This window comes from Vanessa atalanta, chromosome 26, assembly GCF_905147765.1.
Source record: "Vanessa atalanta chromosome 26, ilVanAtal1.2, whole genome shotgun sequence".
Taxonomy (NCBI): domain Eukaryota; kingdom Metazoa; phylum Arthropoda; class Insecta; order Lepidoptera; family Nymphalidae; genus Vanessa; species Vanessa atalanta.
The window spans coordinates 5,056,313-5,079,281 of NC_061896.1; the positions used below are offsets into that span (position 1 = coordinate 5,056,313).

A 22,969-nucleotide genomic window follows, 5' to 3' on the forward strand; every position below is an offset into this window, starting at 1 on the left:
GTCAACTCTGATAGTGATTTTTTTGGAGTATCTGAATTGCTAACAGCATCAGTTATGCTACCACAAATAGTTAAGCTTATTTATGAAAACATAAAAAGAAAAATATTCCAAGAAGACACATCAAATAGTTTGAATTCAATTGGCAGCACATTAGTTAATTAAATATTTTGATAAAGTCAAAGGTAGAAGAAGCCAGAAGCAAAAAAAATATTATATAAGAAACCAATTCAGATATCGATGCGGTCTGCAGGTCTCTACCAGATCGAATATGAGGAATGCGAACTAAATCGTACTTGTTGTAGTCAAAACAGTTTCTAATATTGTACGATCGAGTACTAACACCAGTGCTATTCTATCAGACATCATTTCGTATCTCACTCGTGTAATATTTAAACGCATATTGCCTATTGCATCACCTTTTTACTTTCGACTTACGAGATTCAATACATTGTCTCAATCTTCATTCATCTAGTCTATTCCAAAAAACAAAACAAAACATACAACATTTGACGTTGAATTGACGCGATATCATTGGTCGAGAGCTTGAATGATCTATGATATTCATTTTGAATTTGGAACATCGACGAAGCCGTTATCGGAACTTTGGAAATAAAATTAAAGTGGATTTAAGTTATTTATTTATTTATTGAATATACATTTTTTATATTGACGACGATGTAACAAAAACCCCATTGGATTTATCCGAACATCGGAATTCGTTGTCAACACTTAGACTAAAAACTATACAATAATTATAACATAAATATAAAAGAAACAAAAAATCAACAAAAGGCAGGTACATAGCAAATGTTAAAAATTAGTTGTTTGTGTTTTTATTTTCCATAAAACAGCGGAAGTAAATTGTCGCTGTGACTATTCATTAACCAGCTTAGAGCAACATCGTTTAGTGTAGCGTATACAGGTGTTCCATGTATTGTATTAATTATTTTATATTTGCAAAATATGTATCAAGCTTTTTCTTAATGTTTTTTACATTTATTTCTCGTTAAGTAAAGTAGTTAAGTGAAATAGTGTTGTATTATATAAATAAATACATATAAATCAAGAACTGTTGTAATGAGTTGCGTAATTAGCAAATCGCCTAGAAATATAAAACTTATGTATGTATAAGATTTGTATATATCGATTCCTACTTCGATTGGAATAGGCTATATGGTAGAGTTACGTCATTTTAATTTATAGTACCATCATTAAAGGGATCTTTTATCACGTTAATAACTAAGTCGTTAGTCTTTTGATCCCATATACTATTCTTCGGCTTATTATTTTTATTTTCGTAAAAAAAATTTAACACAACTTTTTTGACTTCACGATTTTGCGGTCTCTCTAGATAACTTACCATTTCTCTGAGATCATCTTTGATCTTATTATCTCTTTCGATTCTTTTAACTTCATCGTATAAATATTTTGTCGTCAACAAATGATCTTGCATGAAATTTATAATTTTCGCCATTCTTGCTTTGTGTTGACTCATTATTATCTCATTCTTTGCCATATTTTCTTTAGTTTCAGTAACATAGCGAAAACGTGCTATTGGTTTAACATCGCCGCCATTGATACTTTTGTCTTCATAGCTAATCAATAATAGATACTTATTATTCACATCATTATGTGGCAACTTTTGTTCAGGACTGTCAAAATATTTCTCGTTAAAGTTGAATCCATCGTCGCCTTTGATGAAACGCATAAAGAAAATCTACAATTTTAAACGAAAATACGTTTTAAATTTTATAGAATATAATAGCATTTATTTTACTTAGTTTATAAGGACTTTAGACATCAATAAATTATTTTACTTACAAACTGTATGAATATTGTCAATCTCATTGTTTCGCTTATCGTTATTCTATAAATATTATTATTATTGCAGTGCGTAATAGAAAATCGTTAAAAAACGACATTAAATTTAAACTTCTATAAGCCGTTAAAAAAAACATAAGATTAGAGACGATAAGCCAATCAGATTAGTTTTTAAACTTAAAGTTATACTATAATTTATTGAAATCCCAATACCAAACCACATCACAAGGAGAAATTGCATCTAGAGGCCCAAATATACTAATTATGTACACAATAATCCTTATTATAAACAATACATTATTTTTTAAGAATTGCCTCTTAAATCCAATCTTTACACACAATTAAATGCCCGACTACTTACATACTTTTTTTCACATATTTATATATAGTATTTATTAAATCATTTTTCAAAAGGGCAATACTAATATTTAATCGTAAATTCTTCTCCATTTCAAAGCTATTTCGGCTAGCGGTCAGAAAGGAAATATGCAAAAGTTTTGGTTGTTAATATTAATTTTACTGTATAATACAAATCAGGTTTGTTTTTTTTTTTTTTAATAGAAGGCAAAGAACATAAAACAAATATATTTGAATTTTTCAGGTAATGCCTTATCGACGAGTCATATCGCCTGAATTCAGATTTATTAATTATCCTACATTTAAATATGTACGTCCAATAAAAATACTAATTACGAGAACTACTAAATTAAGTTGGTTAAAGAGACTTTAATTTTTTTTATTCATCGTAATTGTTTACAACTTTTTATGCCAATTTAAAAACAATATAGATAGATAATATCAGGATACAATTGAAACTCAATGCTGTGTGTTTGTGTGTCAGGGTTTTTGAAAAATTTCTAACTCAGTTTCAATGTGGAAAATGACTGGACTGAAATAGACCTACATAAATATATTTTGATAATGATAATTTTCCAAATTTAAATATTTGCTAACAAATAAAAAAGGTAAATTAATAATAAAAAAAATAGAGGAATTAGTACATACCATAATACTTTTATTATTTACATTAAATGTGAAAAATAATTTAAAAACCCTTTTTGTAATAATTCTCTAATAAAAAAAAAAAAAACAAATTATGAGTTCAAAATAATATATGTTAATTTAAAAAAAAAACGTATTAATAATTTATAAGAGTATTAAAAAGCATAATAGCTATCACAATTTGACTAAGTTTTAAGTAAAATACAGTTTTATGTAATAAATTAAAATATATATTTAAAAAAACAATATACATTTTTTAATCTGTAATAAAAGTTAACTCACTGTAAAATTTTCCTTATATTCTTCAACCCCAGTTTGTAATAACTGCATTAGAAAAATCGCTTGTTTTAAATTTTTTTATGCTTGCTGGTAAATTGTTTCCATATGCATCAAATATGTGATTATAGCTCCACGGTAAAACATGAGTGACACCATTTTCATCATAAATCACTGTATTTTTATCATCCATACTAGATTTTGTGCTTTTATCATTTTGTAATTTTTTATAAAGGTCTTCAAACGATGGTGGGTTGTTGTCTATGGTTTTACTTTTTGTTGCCACTAAAAATAAATATTAGTTGTACAAACATACTTGAATAATAATATTCATGTTGAATAAATAAAACACCTTCATTAAATTAATATGCACAGACAATTTTTTATAGGATTTAAATATTATATTCCAAACTGGTAATAACTTTCAAAATATATAATTATAGAAAATAATAATTTAAAAGTGCTCCTAAGAGCCTTCATGAATAAATTATTATTAATTTGATTTAATAATATTTTTTACTTCTATGTAATATCTAGAACAAAACAGGGTTACAGCAAAAAATGATACAATTAAAATTTATAAGTGTGCCAATCCGTCAAAATTAACAAATACCTTTTTTTTATAAAATCGCTAGGCAGACATTAGATTACCATAGCACATAGACAATGACACCATAAGAAATATTAACCATTCCTTACATCAATGCACCATCTACCTAGAATACTAAGATGTTATGTTAAGATAGTAGTTCAAATTTAATTTATAGATATTTTAGAGATTGTATATGAAAATTGTATTAATATCCCTAATAATAATCTCCTTAATATATTTTCCATTAGACGCAACAGAAGACATGTAGGCACGACTAAAACTATCGACAAATATTTTATGGAACTGAATATCCTATGAAAATTTTGCCATAAAGGATTACTTACTGTAAGCTCTAAGGTTCATTATTTGTTCTTGTGTGTAATGTGAGTATCTACATATACCACCAAATTTACATTCACCCCTCGAAAATCTTGTACACGGTTTTTTCATACTTTCTTCTTGTAGTATTGTTTCAGGATCTAGAAACATAAGTAGAAAAGAGTTGAGAGATATGAATTTAAAAAAAAATGCAGATTCGTTTTTTTTTTTTTAGCATGTTATTAAAACAAAAAACTTACATATTTTCTTAATTTAAAAAATTAAGAAAATATGTAAGTATATTTCTTGATTACCCAAACATAGCGTGAAGTAAAGATTATTATTAAAAGAGTTTTATTATTATATATGTATAGTATTCCAAGGACAAGAAAATAAAAACCAAATATGACATCAAATTGACTTGATATTGTTGGTTGAATCTTGTTAATTCTGTGACGCATTAATTCTGGCAATTTTCAAACAAATTATGTTTGAATGTCAATGAAACCATTATCGGAACTTTGAAAGTAAATTTAAGGTGGATATAAGTAATTAAATGGAATTATGATGTTTATTAAATTATAATTATAATAAAATTATCAAGAACTGTTAGTAGCACACTATATAGCTGTGCTATTAGCAAATAGTATGGAATATGTAAATTTAAGATTTATTTATGATCGGAATGATTTTTTAGTGGAATAAATAGGTTCATATATTTTTTTAATGTACAAATTTTTCAGAGAATTATAGAAATTTACATTTTTAAGAAGGAACATTGTGATGTATCTTATAATAAATTATGCCACAATTTTTCTCATCAAAGTGATATATATAATGTAATACTAACCTTTATATTGTTGATAATGTTCATTGACCAATTTCTGATGTACCACTCCTTTAATATGAGTTCTTATAATAGACTGTGTGGCTACCATGGATTTATCACAATAATCACAGTAATACTTTTTCCCCATCGTTTACTTTACTTTGATGAACGTCAGGTATAAACAATCAAACTACAATTTATTATGTTAAAATACTTGTTATTAAAAAAATTATACACTTAGTTGAAATTGTGTATAATTTCATAAACTTCCAAAACATTTAAATTAAAAAAAAGCAATCAAAACAAGCTCATGTCATGTGTCAAATCTCTGTTTATTACTCTTCTTTTGTCTACACCATACGTTATAGATTAAAGATTGATAGACAATCTCCTTTTTTCTGTCTGTTTAAAAAAAAAACAATAAGCGCGAAAAATGTCAATCTCCTTTTTTTGGTTGACGAAGAAGACAATTTTCACTATCTCACACTTATACAATCGTCAACCACGTTCTGTTGTGCAAAAAGCCCAATCTCAATCGTGGGCGTTAACCAAACATTGCATACATACACGATGTGATGATTTTTCAATAAAAATTATAAACAAAATAATTATATATAATGTACATATTCTAATTAAACATTGAAAGATGTAATTTAAAGTAACTTTATAAAGTTATAAATTAAATTATACCTATTGATTTTCTTGAACTACTTATGTTACTAGTTGGACACAATTTTTTTCATATATAAATATAAAGAAGTGTCTTTAAATTAAATAAAATGTTTAGTTAATTGTACTTTTACAAACCATTGCTATTAAATAAGTATAGATTATATATATTATTTATTTACATACTATCTTTTGTATTTTAAAATCAATAACGACAACACTTAGCATAACGCCTGTATCTATTCATGTAGTTATACACATTATATTTTGGTAGTAATGAATTCCTAGGTTCGTAGTTATTGAAATACATTCTATTATATGGATTTGTATTTAATAATTTCTGACTAATTTTTGAATGGTCCGATGCATCAATTAATTTTGAAAATATAGTAGAAACAGAATTTCCCGTTGGATCATCTAATGTTGTTTTTACTATTGTTGGCGTATATGGATACGCATTTGAAAATAAATTAAAATTATCGCCTTGAGGCTGTATTGACACCACTGGTTCTTCTGCACTCTGTAAAGGAATTTGTGGAGGAAAATGATCTCTTGATAAATGATAAGTATTTTCTAAATTGCTTCTTTCATAACTTGAGACATCGTTTAAACCAGGACTTTGAAGACATTTTGATTGAATTACACTAGGATGTTGTTGTGGCTGCTGGATGCTAACTGGATGATTCATATTGTTTCCTAGAAATTCAAAATAATATAAAGATATTGGAATATAGTTTTGATAATTGTATTAAAGTTCTCACAATTTTGATACCATTTTAACACACGTAACACGCAAAAATATTATTTACCATAGATGTTAAAGTTTGCTGGGGTGGTAACTTCTAATTTTGATTTTATTTCAGCTTTAGCAATTGCAACTTGTTCATCGTTGTCTTTGTCAGACCTTCCTTTTACGTCTAATAGCACATCATCATCATTTTTCCAGACTAGCACCTTTTTAAAATCGTTCTCATCATGTGCATTCTCGTCTTCATTCCAGTTTCGAGCATTCATCATTCTTCTTGTATGTATATCATCAAGCGCTTCCTTATCAGAGGATAATTCGTCACTTGGGTTCTCTGTCTTGTCTTCTTCAATAACACTTTCGTAAGTAACAGGTTCTTGTTCGAAATGACTTTCAAGAGGGTTTTCTAAATTTTGTTTCACTTCATCTTTTATTTGTAAACCTTCCGTTGTATTTTCTATTTCACTAATATTAACATTTTTTATCAATTCATTTGCGTCCTCGTGTATTGTTTCAGTTTTATTAATTAATTTTTCATCGCTCTTTTCCTCGGGGGAATCAATTATAACTGGTATTGATTTTTCAGTGGTTGTACTATATCTCCTCGTATTTATATTTGGAGCCTTATCGTTTCCCATTTCTGGTTCTTTTAATCGTCGAATTTTGACATAATATATTTTAGAAGTATTATTATTTCCGATCACTTTGCTTGTACTTACAATATCTACTTTGTTTACGACATTCGATAAACCTTTCCCATAAGAGTTTTGAATTGTCACAGCTTCAACTATTCTTTCAGAGAATTCATCACTGTCTTTACTAGTATTAGTTTCCTGTAATAATTAGTATGACTTTATGAAACTCAAAAAATAAACTAATTTCTAAAATATTATTACATTGATCCACTTACATTGATCGCCTTAACAACAGAAAATAAATAAATAATCAGATTTAATATTACAGTAGTCTTATTCATATTTTTTAATATTTATTATAATAATATTTGTTTTAGTGGCATTAAAACGAACCATGTGGCTCGTTTGATTCAAGTATTACACGTGAATACTTGAATCAAATTGTTGGTTTTCAGAGCTAAATGGTGCCTTATAATCAATTTGGTAAGGCTTATTAATTTAATATGCGTAAACAGTTTTCTAAGAAAATGTAAGCCAATCTATTAACTAAATATCTTGACTTCTATTACAAGTGAATAAGTAAAAATATAGAAAATATATTATATTTTCATAATATGTATCTTGCTGCGCCGAATGTATTTGATTAGTGCCATTAAATGTTGATTAATCTTTATGGACATTAAATGTATCAAAGGCGTTTTTACTTACACTAATAATTAAAGGTGGAAGTGAAAATGTTTCCATTTTAATTAAAAAGTGCTACATGAATGGAGTAGTTGATTATTTAATTTGATTCGTTCACATTTTAGACTCAACTTTGAAACGGCAAAATCAATTGACTTTGCTTCGAGATGTTGGATTACTCTACATCTTCTACGGGATTTTTTACGGGGAATGTAATGAGGAATTATTTGGATTAATCCCAATTGCTGAATTTCACCTTCAGACAGCGCGTCAAAATTCCAAGTTCCACCTACACCACTTAGTTGTCCGAAAATCCACAATAGCGCGATTTTCTAAGGAATTTTCTGTTTTGCACAACCACTCTGTGGAACCAGCTTACGCTGGCGGTTTTACCGAATCGATACGACTTGGGAACCTTTAAGAAAAATGCGTACACATTTTTAAAGGCCAGCAACACACCTGCAAGCTCTCCAGTGTTGTAGATATCCATGGGCGGTGGTAGTCACTTTCCGTCAGGTAAGGTACCTGCTTAAAGCAATCTAAATAGCTTTTTTCTGTTTTTAAAGATTTTCAATTGGAAATTACGTGATTTAGCAAATAGAAGAATTCAAGTCAATACATACTATTTGGTACATAATATACTGGTTGGCAAAATGACGCTTTTCATTTGATAGAAGATTAAATTTGACTATGAAAAAAGAATTCTCATTGACACAGTATTCAATTTTATAGGAAGTTTTTTCTTAGTGAATTTCAATGTTTTTTCTATAGTATTTTTAGTGATCATCGTTTTATAAAGCAATGGTATGTTCTTTTAGTGAACTTATAATCATTCTCAATTAAATAAATAATTTCAGAAATTCGAAAACAATCGCATCAATGTAGAATTAGATTCGTAGTTTGCTTTAGATTCCCAAACGTCAAAAAAATATATTTAACGGTCCAAATCGATAATATTTTTGAACCTTTAACGGGGAACGTGTTTTTTTTCTGGTTAATGGTTCGTGATGCAATTACACTGATATTTTGGTGATTTTTTTTAGAGGATGATCGACTAATTCAACTATTTTTTTTTTTAATTATTTTCTTCACAAATGAGCATTGTCAATACAAACTATTAATGTAGAAGATAAAATTATTGATTGATTTATTTTCGAAGAGATAAATATTAATGGCTACTTTCCAATTCAATTATTTTCCAGTCGGGTCCACAGCCATCCGGCGGATGTCGTGGTAACTGGAAAAACTTTGCGAACACTCAGGAGGAGGAAGATGCCTTCGATTATGTCAAATGGAGGAACCAACCCAAACCAACCGGGTGGGTTATCCTAATAAATATTAAATTTTCTTGTACTACAACAACACTATGTACATATATTAAGCTAACGGTAAAATTACCAAAAATCGTATCGATATTGGATTTTAACTGAATTTTGCCCAACGTACACGAAGTCCCCGATTTATTAGGAATGTTTTATTTGTATGTACAAACGTTGTATAAATACAGGTTGTATAGTTACACAATATAATGTCTTCTTTTTTGAAACGTTCAAATACTTTTTACTTGGTGGTAGGGCTTTTTGCAAGCCCGTCTGGGATACCACCCACTCATCCGATATTCTACTGCAAATAACAGTACTCTTTATTGTTGTGTTCCAGTAAGAAGGTTGAGTGAGCCAGTGTAATTACAGGCACAAGGGACATAACATTTTAGTTCCCAAGGTTGATGGCGCATAGGTTATGTAAGGAATGGTTAATATTTCTTACATTGCCTTTGTCTGTGGGCGGTGGTGACCAGTATGTTTTCTAATTGAGTTAGACCCTATTGATTTGATAAAGATTTTGGTGGGTGTGTGTTTTAAAATAAATCCGAGCTATAAAATATAACTAACTATATTTATGTGTATAATAAATTATTAAATTTAAGAAAAAAAAAACTTTTTGGTTACGGATAGTAGGAGGCGTAGTTCCATTGACTTGCTCCTACTATGTTACTATATTAATATCTGGCTACGTTTGGTGTTACGTCACCCACGGGTTGAGAGGGTTTGATGGATGATCACTCTTTCCTGTCTTTCTTAATACGTTCAGCTTTGCTTTAACGATAATTGTGTTTGTAATGTTGATAGAGTTATTGGGTCCGTGGCGCACATGGTGAAAGGAGCCTTAGGAGGCGGTATCCTCGGTGGTCACGTGGCCTACATGAAGGCTGGTATATTTATCGGCATACCGTTCAACATCCTTTTCGGATTGTACATGACATATTGTTTATATGTGAGTATTATCTATGCATTAATATATTATTTAAAAGCAAATATCCAATATAGCTCCATACGATGATCACGCGTCTCTAAACACATTTAATTTACCAATTGACATTTTAATAACTATTTGATTTAAGCACGCACTTAAATGCAGGTTACCGCTCGTGGCCACTGTTGTGTATTGCTATAGTCCTAGTTTGACAGTAAAACACAATGTCTCGGTGAAACGTTTAATCTCAACCCCATTGCCAACTGACGTTACGTTGACATCTGTCATAAAATAAGCATACCCTACAAATGGCAGATCGCCTTGTTGGTCTAGTGGTTATAAATTAGGCCGTTGATCGCGAAGTCCCGGGTTCGAGCCCCAGGTCAGTCAGCTAAATTGTCAGTCTGGAAGTTTGTCAGTGTGTACGCTCCCGTGCCTCGGAAAGTACGTAAAACCGTTGATGTTGATGATGATGAACTCTAGCCAGCCGTGTCGGATTTGCCGTTACATCAGATAATGATATCACTATCATGGAATGGAAAGTGCGCCTGTGTTTGTGCGCACAGTGCACACACTGTACATTATAATGAGATTGGAGGCCATGGCTGAAATCGGTCATGACGATATGATAACATGGCAGACTATCTCTGCCGACGGTTTTGCGTGTAAAAATTAAATAAATACAAAAATATTGTAGTCAGTGTACAATTATTTAAGTATGAATGTAGATAAAAGGCATTGGGTTGAGAGATGAGAAGAGATGAGAATTTCTGCCAGTATCTCACGCAAAAAACAAATTAAAATACTATAGTTTTATTACATGAAATGTTACTTTAACAGATCTTAGTGATATCAGCTCAAATACTTTATAGAAGAACTCGTGTTACGTCGATGTCCTATCCCGATGTTGGCGAAGCGGCGATGGCGTGCTTTCCAAATCCTAACGTTGCAAAATACTCAAAAATATTCAGGTAAAAATGTACCACGACATGGTATCAAGTCTCTGTAGAAAACTATGTAATTAAAATATAATTTGATTACCTGAATCAATTATTCAATACAAGAACTCTAGATTATATAGATGATAAAAAATCTAGTACTGGTTGACATTTAGGCGTAATATATTATATAAATAAATATAATTGTATTTAACTAACACAAATTTGTATTTTAAATGTTGGAAAAGAGTAACTGAGGTTCTGGCCGGTTTTTCTCGGTAGAATCTACATTCCAAATCGGTGGTATTTTCACTTAATATCGTTTTGTAAAATGTGGATTCTAAAGTCCATCTTAATTCTCACTGGATAAAGTATATTTTGATTGTTATAATGACGTGGTTTACTTGGTGGTAGGGTTTTGTGCTAGCCCGTTTGGTTAGGTACCACGCGCTCATCAGATATTCTACCGCCAAACAACAGTACTCAGTATTGTTGTGTTCTGATTTGAAGGATGAGTGAGACAGGCACAAGAGACATTACATCTTAGTTTCCAAGGTTGGTGGCGCATTAGCGATGTAAGGAATGGTTAATATTTTTGACAGCGCCATTGTTCATAGGCGGTTATGACCACTTACCATCAGGTGGCCCATATGCTCGTCCGCCAAATTATACCATAAAAAAGTGGTATACTTGAAAACTAAAGAATAATTTAAAAATGCTTTGTTTTTTTATCTTGTTAAGGTATACAATTGATGCTATAATATGTATCGATTTGTTTGGTGCCTGCGCCTGTTACCAAATTATAATAGCTAAATCCATAAAACAACTCGTGGAAAACACGCAGAGAACACCTATAGAGGGCCTCGGACCAGGTAAATAAACTCCAAATTCTTAATAGATTAATGACTAATGTTATTAATACATGCTAGGGATAGTAGCAATAGAATGTAGGCATACGCTACCAATCTCCCACGGAAATATGCATCAAAGACAATAAATGTTAAATGTACCGCTTTCTTTAGTATCAACAAAAACAGGGCGGCAGGGCTCTGTGCAAACCCGTCTGAGTAGGTCCTAGTCATCAGACTTCCTACTGTCTAACAGCAATCAGCATTGTTGCGTTTCGGTCTGAAGGTCGAGTGAGCAGGTTTATCTACAGGCACAAGGGATATAACATCTTCGCTCCCATGGTTGGATACACATTGGCGATTAGTTAGTATTTCTTACAGCGCCTCCTTGTCCGTCTACCTATATCTTAAAAAAGGGGGAGCGGTGCATTTGAAAGTCTCCGATTATGTTTGTATTTGTATTATTTCTAACTTACTTTAATTATGGTACATGTTGAAATTTGCGTAAATGGATATTTGTTATTAAATCATGCCAAAACTGCCGTACACTACCATATTTTTTATAGTAATTTAAATTATACTAACAAGAAATATATTTTGGTTAAATATTTTTATCGTGTTTTAAATTGTCTTTATTTTCATCCTTATTGTTTTTAGGTTATCCCAATTTGCGAGTATACTTGGCGTGTATGATTTTGCCAATTATCCTTATTTGTCTGATAACCCATCTGAAGTGGTTGGCACCTTTTTCAATTGTGGCTAACGTCATTATATGTGAGTTTTTTTTATTATTATTATTGTTTATTGTTTTATTTTTATTCTGGTTTATAAGATATGATGGAGCAGTCATTCCTAAATTGTTTTTATAGAGACATGACGTCAGGGTTACTGACATCATGTATATTTATTGCCATTTACATTTTTAGATTTATAATAACACGTGTTACACACAGTTCCGCCTATACTAATTAGTTTAACAACTGACTATCAAATTATCTATTACCTATTAATTAATAATAATAATAATAATGACATAATTAGTAATACATTTTTATAATAACATATGAAGTCCTTACAGTTTATTTAGAACTTTTGAATGTATTTGAGCCGATATTTATGACCTAAATTTAATATTTAAGTATTCGCGTTTATCAAAGTAGATAGTATATGGAATAAAGATATTAAGTAAATTTCGATTCAAACACAAAAAAAATCACATTTTCTCATACCAACTTAATCTAATTTTTAGCTAAGACATTTTGTAATGTTTTGGATCTTTGAAAAAATTATCAAACTAAATTATTTTAACTTGATTATTATTAACCTTCACGCATTCTTATCTCTTATCCCAAAGCGCTTTATAATTTCCATACCCAATACATACGATTAAAAGAAAAGCCTGTAAATGTCTCACCGACGGGATAATGCCTCCGCTTTTTAAGAAGAGTGTTTTAGAGACTTCCAGTACGCTGCTTCAATGCGGGCTACGTACATATGTGTCAAGGTTTCCACACGATGTTATCCGTCACCGCCAGGCATGAGATGAAGTATACCGACTCAGCCATCCTGGCACTCACAGATAGTTATCCCCACGCTGATGTATTATGATTAATTCACTTATTATGATATATTCAAACAAACTAGTCAAGATCTTCTCGACCATTAACGTCATCATCGTGATAGAACTGATAATACGATCATAAACTTGAATACCGTTTTTTTTTTTTTCAGTATTCTGTATAATGTTAACCGTATACTACGCATTCCACTTCAACCCGAATTTCGAGAACCTGGTCAAAGTGACAAAGCTTTATAACTTCTTTGAATACGTCGGCATGTCTGTGTTCAGCATGTCGTGTTCGGGAGTGGTTATTCCCATCGAGAACAATATGAAAGACCCAAGGAAATATCCTCAAGTTTTAATGACTGGTGAGAAAGAGATGAAATAATATATTTCTCCGATACAGTTGTATTGGAGATCATTTTCTGGTATTTTTATTAAAACCGACAACAAAGGGTAAAACATGAACTTCTTATAATTGGGTGTAATGGTGTCCGATTTGCCGCGTGGCAAGGAGAGAAACTCCAAGCAGCTATCGGGAACTGCAAGCTGGTTGTAGGCTTAAGGGGCCCGTGCCGTGCCAATCATCAACGTTTATCTTCTCTGCTCATATTACTGTCCCTGTCTTATTTTGGTAGAAACATGTCGGCGTAACTTAAGATATGTAAGGAAAGTTCTATTTTTAAAATAGAACTTACTGCAGTTCTCGATAAGTCAAGCCCTTCAAATAGGTTTTATTGATTTGGCTGGTATACTATTCATGACGTGAAGACATGCTGTAAATAAAATTGAGATAATGGCAGCATATAAATTAAAGCAACCATTTTAAGACTATTAATGGTGGGACATAATGCAAGCTAATCTCTGTATACGTTACAGAACATTTCATTACATTTCCGATATTTCAACTGTTATTATATTTAATGTTTATCTTATATCTTTATCTATTTTACATTCTTTCTTCTAGGGATGTCATTGATTATCTGTTGCACATTCTCGGTCTCATTTTTCGGATACGTTGGCTTTTTACAAGAGTGCGAGTCTCCTATTACTGTCAACTTTCCAATGACTATGTTAGTATGTTTTGATTTTTATAGGTAGCAAAACCTGGAAGACGTTGTTTTGTCTTTGTATTTTTATTTAATTATGTATATAAATATCAATATCACTTTAGATATCGGCTAGAGATAATTATTTATATTAATTTTCTCTAGTATACGGTTAACCACGTATTTTGTATAAAAATCATATCATTTTATTAATAAATACAATCGAATTGTTAATGTGATTAGTACCGATAGTTTGTTTCATTCCAATCGACGTTACTCTATTGCATTGTTCTCAGTAATGTTAACATTTTTACAAACAACAGTATCAGCCTGTAATTTTCCCAGCGCTGGGATAAGGCCTCATTTCCCTTTGAGGAGAAGGTTTGCTTGAAGATTTGCACCACACTGCTCCAATGTGGGTTGGTTACTCGTTAGATACTCATGTGGCAGAAATTCGTTGAAATTAGACACATGTAGGTTTCCTCACGATGTTTTACGAGATGAATTATAAACACAAATTAAGCACATGAAAATTCAGTGATGGTTACATGGGAACCCGCAATAATCGGTTAAAATGCACAAGTTCTATTCATTGGGCCATTTCGGCTTTTATATTTAAATATTATGTACTAAATTTGTATTTTATTATTTTTATATGTGCCAACTTTATTGGTGAAAACTAAATCGGTCAAACTGTGTCGCAATCTTAATCTCAAATAGATAGGAATATCCGTTTTATGTAGACTATAATCGATCTTTTACTAAAACAATTAAAATAAATATTGACGGACACTGATTAAGTTGTAGTTATATACCAACAAAAATATAATTTAATTCATCAAGAATGCAACCGACAGTTCAAATTTGTTATCACCGTGACAAACCAAGATGGACGCCCCTTTCTTTTACTTCATCTGAACGTCTGAAGGTGACGTCACTCCCTTGACCGCGTCACTGTTTTCGTTCTACAATAATACAATAATTATATTATTACTAGATGAACCTGTAGCTTTACTTTTTACTTTACTATATAGTACACAACCGTCACTAACACTAGACCCTCGATATTTATCGCCTAGGTAATGTTTACCTAATATATTTTATTGCATGTTTTCAGCTTCCCCAAGATCCTCAAAGGTGGTATCGCTGTTATGATCTACGTTACTCACGCTCTCAACTACTGGGTTCCTTTCAACTTATGTTTCTATTACCTCAAGTCACGTCATGATCAAAATAAGATTTTGAAGTGGGAACTTATTTATAGAGCGTGTTTTGTCATCATGATTGGCATCGTGGCTATTATCTTTCCGAACATTAATGCTCTTATGGGATTTGTGAGTATACTTGTCATTTCTATTGTTATATACGTAGACTGAAAACATTACATACATACATTTAATTCAACAACGGAACGTGACGATTCAAAAGTACTTTTAGGAGCCGACTTGAGTAAAAAATTCTTTGATTTCGATTTTGTAACATTTACCAATACTGATAAAATTGTGCAAATATTTGCATGATTTTTGTTGTACAGTTGATTGTCAGTAGCACCGATTCTACTAACAAATTGATATGTATCGCAATCGAATCGAAATGTAATCGATATTTTCCTATTTTACTAACGCAACCAGATTGCGGTTCGGTCCAATTTCGATCAACAGAAATAAGTACAATTGATCCTCACGATGATAATGTTAGGTCCATATGATTTACGCTGAGGTTAATTTTTGTGATTAATAGTCCAAGTTGGATCGTAATAAAATCGTATAATTACCGTTATTAGTGCTGTCTCATCCCCGATGTGTTTTTAATGTAGAGTTCTATATATTGGCAAACCGCTAACCATTAAAGTTCCTAACTGATTTATAATACGACTGTTGGTCTTAATTATTTGTGAAATAATGAGAACAACATGAGAATAATCAAAAGTCAGGAGATAGACACTATTTTTAAATATCGTTAAAGAACATTTCACGATCACCAACCTATATTAGTAATCTACTACATTACTACATTTAACTGATATTGTTAGGAATATATTCAAGCATGCTTGTAAAATTTTTGAATTAAAAATGAATTTTATTTATTTTCAGCTGGGTACGTTTTGCTTGTCAAACATGGCGTTCATATGGCCGAACATGATCTACCTAATGACGATCTGGCAGAGACCAGGCCTCGGCAAATACAATTGGCGTTTGTGGAAAGGGATCGTATTAATTTCTATAGGACTATTTATTTTGGTTTGCGGAACAGTTGTCAATTTTAATGAGCTATTGTCTGTATTTAGATAAAATAATTGTGTTTTGGTCATGTGATTGTAATATTGGTTTAAAAGTTGGGACCAATTTTTGCTTTAAGGTTGCTCGTTAATTTTTAGATTAGATGATTCTCCTTGATGATATATTATCAAATTCATATAATACACACCTTCGTCCACATTCACCTTCATTTGACCTGTGTTGCGACTGGTTGCAATAAAACTGAAATGTTGCAATGCAATGAGCAAAAGATGGTTTTGACTTTTAGGCGAATATTCAGTAGTGGTTAAATGATGTCCTAAATTCGATTTGTGTTCCCATTCATTACAGAGAGTTTCAATCTATATCTAATCTATACAGTTTGATAGAACTTTACAAATTGGGAAGTATTTTTTAAAAATAGTCTATAATTGTAACTCTTTGCTTATTGATTGATATATTTTAAAATTAAAATATATTTTTTTTATTTAAATGCTAGTTTCATTTGACAACAGATTCTGTTCTGTGAGGTACAACAATTGCGTACATAATAGAAAATTACTGTTCCATTGCTAACTTAAAGTTCTTGATGGAATGTTTATTCTTGTTGCTCCAGAAATGGTAGACATACATATGCAAAATTTCTCATGAAGATTTCTTTCATCTTATGGAAAACTTCAACGTAGACCTCGTGGTCCGTTTTGGCCATCTTTGCTTTTTGGTACAATAGTATAGTACTACCAGTTACTAAGAAAGATAATTTATCGACAAAAAAATCCTTGATGCACTTAGTGACTTAACTTGACATGTCTCTCAATGCTTAAAATCAACTCGATTATTATGTGCCATTATCTGCGACTGATGAAATTATTTGTACTTAGTAAGGAAGTCTGGGGCTTTTTTATGTATCATAGTGAAACATTGCTTGCATCAAATATATCTTGAGCTACCGTCTGAATCGTCGTTTTAGACTGAGATTATAATAAAACTTAAGCGCAGTGCATACATTTCAACCGAGAAAAAGAGAGGCATGCTGAGATGATAAGAAGATAATACGGCTAATGGTTTGAAAACAATGAGAAATTAGCTTCTTCATCGGCTTTACATAATAGGTAACGGTGATACCATGAGGTCAGCAGAAAAGATGAAAGCAGAGAAAGAGATTGATTAATTAAGGGGTGTTTAGAAGAGAGGAGTGGGATTTTATCAGTTGCCAAAATATATATATTTAAATTATGATCATTGTTAAGAGCCGAGATGGCCCAGTGGTTAGAACGCGTGCATCTTAACCGATGATTTCGAGTTCAAACCCAGGCAAGCACCACTGAAATTTCATGTGCTTAATTTTATAATTCATCTCGTGCTCGGCGGTGAAGGAAAACATCGTGAGGAAACCTGCATGTGTCTAATTTCAACGAAATTCTGCCACATGTGTATTCCGCCAACCCGCATTGGAGCAGCTTGGTGGAATGTGCTCCAAAACCTTCTCCTCAAAGGGAGAGGAGGCCTTTATCCCAGCAGTGGGACATTTACGGGCTGCTAATGAATGAAAATGATTGTTTGGGGAGTTGATAGTTTTCTTTTGACAGGAAAAGTGTGTACACAAGTAACATATAAAGTGTTATTTTACCAGTTGTTTATACGACACAACACACAGTTTTATTATTTTAAATTTGACTGTAAACAAATTTAATCATCTGTACTTTTAATCTTTTAAACTGCGCAACGGGCTTTAATTCGATTTTCTTCAACAAATACTGATTCAAATAGAAGGTTTACAGTAGAGAAATGCCGAGACTTTTTTTTTATGGCATTGGTTGGCGGACGAGCATATGGGCCACCTGATGGTAAGTGGTCACCACCGCCCATAGACAAAGGCGCTGTAAGAAATATTAACCATTCCTTACATCACTTATGCGCCACCAACCTTGGGAACTAAGATGTTATGTCCCTTGTGCCTGTGATTACACTGGCTCACTCACCCTTCTAACCGGAACACAACAATACAGTGTACTGTTATTTGGCGGTAGAATATCTGATGAGTGGGTGGTACCTACCCAAACGGGCTTGCACAAAGCCCTACCACCAAGTCAATCTTCTTTCCTAGCAGGAAAAAGCAAGAATTTTCTTTGTATATTTGATCTTTAAGCTTAATGTTGTAAATAGATATTTATTCTTTATTGAACCACTGTGACGCCGAAACAGGTATAACACGATAACCATCAGTCATATGAAATATCAGTCTCAATTGATGTGTGTTTGTTTGTGTGTGTGTGTGTCTTATATAATTATTCAGTTTTCAAATTATACGAGTAAGATCCAAAGTGATTTTTTATAGAATAATTCATTTAATTTGGCTGTCTGCATTTCTGTAATAATTATAATATTACGGTTTACTGATAATGCCCATTCATTTATATCTTCTTCATGGTAAGACGTCTTTAAGGGTTATAAATAAATAAATATTGGACAACATCACCACATCGACATCAAGGGTTATTATGTATAACAATAAGTAAAATATTTAAAAATGTAAATGTATTCTTGTACACTAATCCTTAGTGTGATGGCATAGGTCAATTTACATTGGCTCACGAATCTCTCCCAGCCAAAATATAAATAGCGCGTATGTCTTGTGTTCCCGTCCGCTCTAAATTCCGTCCGGCGCTCGCGCAGCCCGGACTGTTGAAAATTCCTATTTTAATGTAGGAATTGTAATCGAAATACGACTGGAACAGGCCACTTGTGTTAATATCGTTTCGTGTTATGTGAAAATGTGTGATCAGTGCATACAACGATAGTTATATGGATGTTTGATATGTGTTGGTAAGTACTAAATATATACTATAGAAGTTCGCTGGAGCTCAACGATGGCTTGTGATGTCTGATTCAGTTACCGTTATAAAATAGGCCAATCTTGAATAATACTGTATTGATATCGATGTAGGTGTTCATTGATTCAAAACCTACTTTTTTCTCAGATAGACTATGTACCTACATAGTATGTATCTTAAGACTTGTCTATATAAAGTTAATACTATTTTTGATATTTTTTTACGTGTATAATGTCATAATACACTTTATTATAGTAATTTTATTGCTGTAAACGGTGATTGTCTGTCAGTTTTTTAAGCTATTCCTGACAATGTTAGTCACTTATTCACTCTGAGCACGTGGTTTAAATATATATATGTATACTAATTACGTTAATAACCGTTACTTATCGTTCATAAAATATTAAAATTTTATATAAATAGTTAAAACGTGTTCTGTTTGGAAATAAATCATTTATTTTCAACAGACACGGGAGAACATTCGAGAAAATTATGCTTTCAAAGCACTTAAAAACTTAGAATATAATTAGTCTCGTAAAATAAAATTTATTATTTTTAAACCGTACTTAGTATCTAAGATTTATTCAGCTTTAGAATTTAATAACATTTGATGTTGTATGATTTTTTTTAAACATTTCGATATTACTTTTTCATTTATTATATTTATAAGTTAAATGAAGTATGAGAATCTATTAATTTATATACTTCATTTAACTAATAAAGTTGTAAATGTATATTGGTTTAATCTCATTACACGCGCTATTGTCTGTACGAGATCGCTTTTAGCAATATAGACGTTATTTCATGCAATGTTATCAACCTTTATAACACGGTCTGCGTACAACTAAACGTTCAATTTTGTAAAATTCGTTGTATATGTATATTCTTGTCAAGAAGCTAACATCCACTCATCATATATTTGACGCCAAACAGCAATACTTGGTTATTATGGTGTGAAGCTCTTTTCAAACTGGAACACAACAATAAATAGTGAGCCAGTGTAACTACAGGCACATGGGATAGCATAGTATATATCTTAGTCATATGTATATCTTAGTCATAGGATAGTATAATATCTTAGTTTAGGGGGTTGGGAGCGCCTTGAAGTTATTGTATAGTACCACCAATCACCACATAATATCAGATAGCCAACTCATAAATATTTCAACCTTTTTGAAATTAATAAAATCGTTATCAGATATTTGTGATAATGTTGAAAAAGTCCTCAGACTTTATTCAAATCTTGTAACATATATAAACAGTGGGCCATTTAGCTCGTTGCCAAATATAAAAGCTTTAAGCTTTAATTCTGTGCCGTTCGATGACCAGTTATTTGTCAAAGGGTGCTAAATACCAACAAATTACGTGTATTTATGTCTTTTGACAAATAACTAACAGTCAATGATTGCTTGTTCGGTCATCAATGTTGTATTGAAAATCAAATCAAATTGATAAGATAATCGGGATCTATCTATCTATCTATCTACCCGGCCCTTCTTAGCGTAAAAGTTTACACTAGACGTTTATATTGAAGGCCAAACATACAAAGTATAAATCTTGTTTTTTTTTTTATTGAGCCACTGATATTCGCGAGCTGAAACAAATCACCAAAGTTTCATCACAATTGGATAAATGGTCCTGGAACGCGCAGAGGACAAACATTTGATAAAATGGGATGAGCCGAGATAGTCCAATGGTTAGAAGACTAAGTTTGTGGATTTAAAACACAAACTTTTCATGTGCTTAATTTAGAACTATTCTTGTGCTCGGCAGGGCAGGAAAACATCGTAACGAACCTTAATTTAAAAAAAGATAAATTAATTTAATGAGATTCATTTCATCACATCAAGAACATATTAAATGATTTATTCATTTCATTTCTTTTAAAAAAACATATTATTTCTCAAGTCTATCATAATAATAATAATTACCAGGAATTAACAGTTTAGGATCACGCTCAATGAACTTGTCGCGTGACGAAAAGTGATTGTATTCTTGTGATTTCCAATGATTTTCAATTATTGGCGATAGCTTTGTTTTTGAATGCAAATTCTGTTTTTTTTTACATGTGTTGAGCCACGATTAATAGTATTATGAACAATAAAATAAAAACATATAAAGCCTTTGATAAAATTACATTACGACTTTAACTATAATAATAAAACTTATATCACACATTGAAATAAAACTAGTTTTTTAACGGATTTAATCGCGTATATTAATTATTTTAATTATTTTAACATCCCGACGTTTCGAGCACTTTGCAGTGTTCGTGGTCACGGGCAGACTGTCTGCCCTGTCCGTTAAAAAACTAGTTTTATTTCAATGTGTAATAATTGCGAAAATCTAAGACAACATTAACTTATATCACATCTTCTACCACATAATTGACATTTTACATGCTGTAATCATACATGTACATATTTTAAATAAAACTTACCTACATACTTGTTACCATTTGTAGACTATGAATAAAACATTAAACATTCGCGATGAGATCATTACATTCATTAAATATAAGAAAAAACTAATTTAGCTGTATAGTTACAAGTATCAAGATCGTTTCCTATTTCGTACTTAGTAGTATAAATAGTGCATGCAATTAGGTAATATAAAATCGTCATCCTGAATCACATAATCATAAATAGTGTTTAATAATAACTGTCATCCACTGGCAACTGATTTGGCAGTTGATTATACGATTCACTACATAACGTCTCATTACAAGCAAGAACGTGAAAATCAAGCTTGTCACGTCAATAGTCTAAATTTAAAGCTAGTGAATTGCGAAGCGCATCTTTCTATATAATAATATTGTATGCTAAAATCTTCTCCGAAACACACTGCATCGTTTGGTATGAGTTTCTAGTATATTGGTTCGGTAGCGTTTTTAGTTTGGTTTCAATTTAAAAAAAAGCGTATCCGTGTTTATTCGTAAAATAAATACGTGATGGCGTGATGGCGTCTCAACCAATTACGGCCTTGGCGGCCAACCTTAAATGTGACCAGCCAAATACGCAGGACATATTATAGTGCACAAGTGTGTGCACAAACACAGGTCCACTCTCTATTCCTTTACTCTCATAATCCGACACGACTGGAATGAGTTCAGGACCAAGAGCTTCACGTGCTTTCTAAAACACGGGAGTCCAGACTCCGTGCTGTCACTAAGATTTTTTTCGATAGAAAAACAAAATAATTTTTTTTCTACCCAATCTGGAACTTCAACTCATGTCCTCGGAATCTCCGGTCTTATATCAAGCCATTAAACCAACAATACAATAAATACGTAAACATACATTTGTTATGGTGCAATCTGTCATTGTAATCCCCAAAATATCCTATAGCTGTTTCCAATATCAGGAGGCGTAAGAACAAATAATCAACTTTGGAATTGAATTGATGTAATATCATTGGTCGAGATCTTAATTAATTCATGCTTTTGTAGTAATTATGTAATCGTGAAACAAAGACCTTGATTCAGTTTGATCTGAGTGAAATAAACGAAAATATTACAAAAATTGCTACTATTTTCGTATTTAGAAATTACGTTGCTAATTATCATTCTATCTACATTTTTTCTAATCTTATGGAATGAAAATATTTATAATTATATTGCAACCATAAGAAAAAGAGAAAATAATGCTTATTAAATAAAAATCTCTAATTATAAGTAAA

The 22,969-nt window shown here is 31.4% G+C and overlaps 4 protein-coding genes across 41 annotated transcripts in view; 2 read left to right on the forward strand and 2 right to left on the reverse strand.

The window, feature by feature from the left end:
- Positions 1-647: 647 nt before the first annotated feature.
- On the reverse strand, positions 648-4,995 carry LOC125073985 (zinc finger matrin-type protein 5). The gene is made up of 4 exons (XM_047685135.1): positions 4,860-4,995; positions 4,036-4,170; positions 3,106-3,384; positions 648-1,717 (listed from the first exon to the last, which is right to left on the reverse strand). The coding sequence occupies exons 1-3, from the start codon at positions 4,984-4,986 to the stop codon at positions 3,128-3,130; spliced, it is 519 nt and encodes a 172-aa protein (XP_047541091.1). The 5' UTR covers positions 4,987-4,995; the 3' UTR covers positions 648-1,717; positions 3,106-3,127.
- Positions 4,996-5,607: 612 nt separating this feature from the next.
- LOC125073992 lies at positions 5,608-7,185 on the reverse strand. Its single transcript, XM_047685144.1, has 3 exons — positions 7,163-7,185; positions 6,317-7,085; positions 5,608-6,203 (listed from the first exon to the last, which is right to left on the reverse strand). The coding sequence occupies exons 2-3, from the start codon at positions 6,888-6,890 to the stop codon at positions 5,713-5,715; spliced, it is 1,065 nt and encodes a 354-aa protein (XP_047541100.1). The 5' UTR covers positions 6,891-7,085; positions 7,163-7,185; the 3' UTR covers positions 5,608-5,712.
- Positions 7,186-8,311: 1,126 nt separating this feature from the next.
- On the forward strand, positions 8,312-16,950 carry LOC125073983 (proton-coupled amino acid transporter-like protein pathetic). The gene is made up of 10 exons (XM_047685132.1): positions 8,312-8,375; positions 8,774-8,889; positions 9,701-9,845; positions 10,665-10,795; positions 11,504-11,634; positions 12,268-12,384; positions 13,342-13,539; positions 14,139-14,244; positions 15,338-15,554; positions 16,314-16,950. Exons 1-10 carry the CDS (start codon positions 8,373-8,375, stop codon positions 16,509-16,511), a joined length of 1,362 nt encoding a protein of 453 aa, XP_047541088.1. The 5' UTR covers positions 8,312-8,372; the 3' UTR covers positions 16,512-16,950.
- Positions 16,951-19,099: 2,149 nt separating this feature from the next.
- LOC125074041 (ryanodine receptor) overlaps positions 19,100-22,969 on the forward strand; it is a 141,761-nt gene continuing 137,891 nt past the window's right edge. For all 38 annotated transcript variants that reach the window (XR_007120083.1, XM_047685228.1, XM_047685235.1 and 35 more), the window contains exon 1: positions 19,100-19,283. The gene's annotated coding sequence lies outside the window, so the exon portion shown is untranslated. The remainder of the gene's footprint in view (positions 19,284-22,969) is intronic.

What these genes read in the sequence shown, in the direction of transcription:
- LOC125073985 (XM_047685135.1), bottom strand. Translation starts at nt 4,986, where the DNA reads ATGGGGAAAAAGTATTACTGTGATTATTGTGATAAATCCATGGTAGCC. An exon ending in ACATTATCAACAATATAAAG is followed by an intron (nt 4,171 to 4,859) that starts GTTAGTATTACA and finishes TTATGTTTCTAG; the next exon opens with ATCCTGAAACAATACTACAA. An exon ending in AATGAACCTTAGAGCTTACA is followed by an intron (nt 3,385 to 4,035) that starts GTAAGTAATCCT and finishes ATTTATTTTTAG; the next exon opens with TGGCAACAAAAAGTAAAACC.
- LOC125073992 (XM_047685144.1), bottom strand. Translation starts at nt 6,890, where the DNA reads ATGGGAAACGATAAGGCTCCAAATATAAATACGAGGAGATATAGTACA. An exon ending in AGCAAACTTTAACATCTATG is followed by an intron (nt 6,204 to 6,316) that starts GTAAATAATATT and finishes TTGAATTTCTAG; the next exon opens with GAAACAATATGAATCATCCA.
- LOC125073983 (XM_047685132.1), top strand. An exon ending in ACATGACATATTGTTTATAT is followed by an intron (nt 9,846 to 10,664) that starts GTGAGTATTATC and finishes TTACTTTAACAG; the next exon opens with ATCTTAGTGATATCAGCTCA. An exon ending in TTAATGCTCTTATGGGATTT is followed by an intron (nt 15,555 to 16,313) that starts GTGAGTATACTT and finishes ATTTATTTTCAG; the next exon opens with CTGGGTACGTTTTGCTTGTC.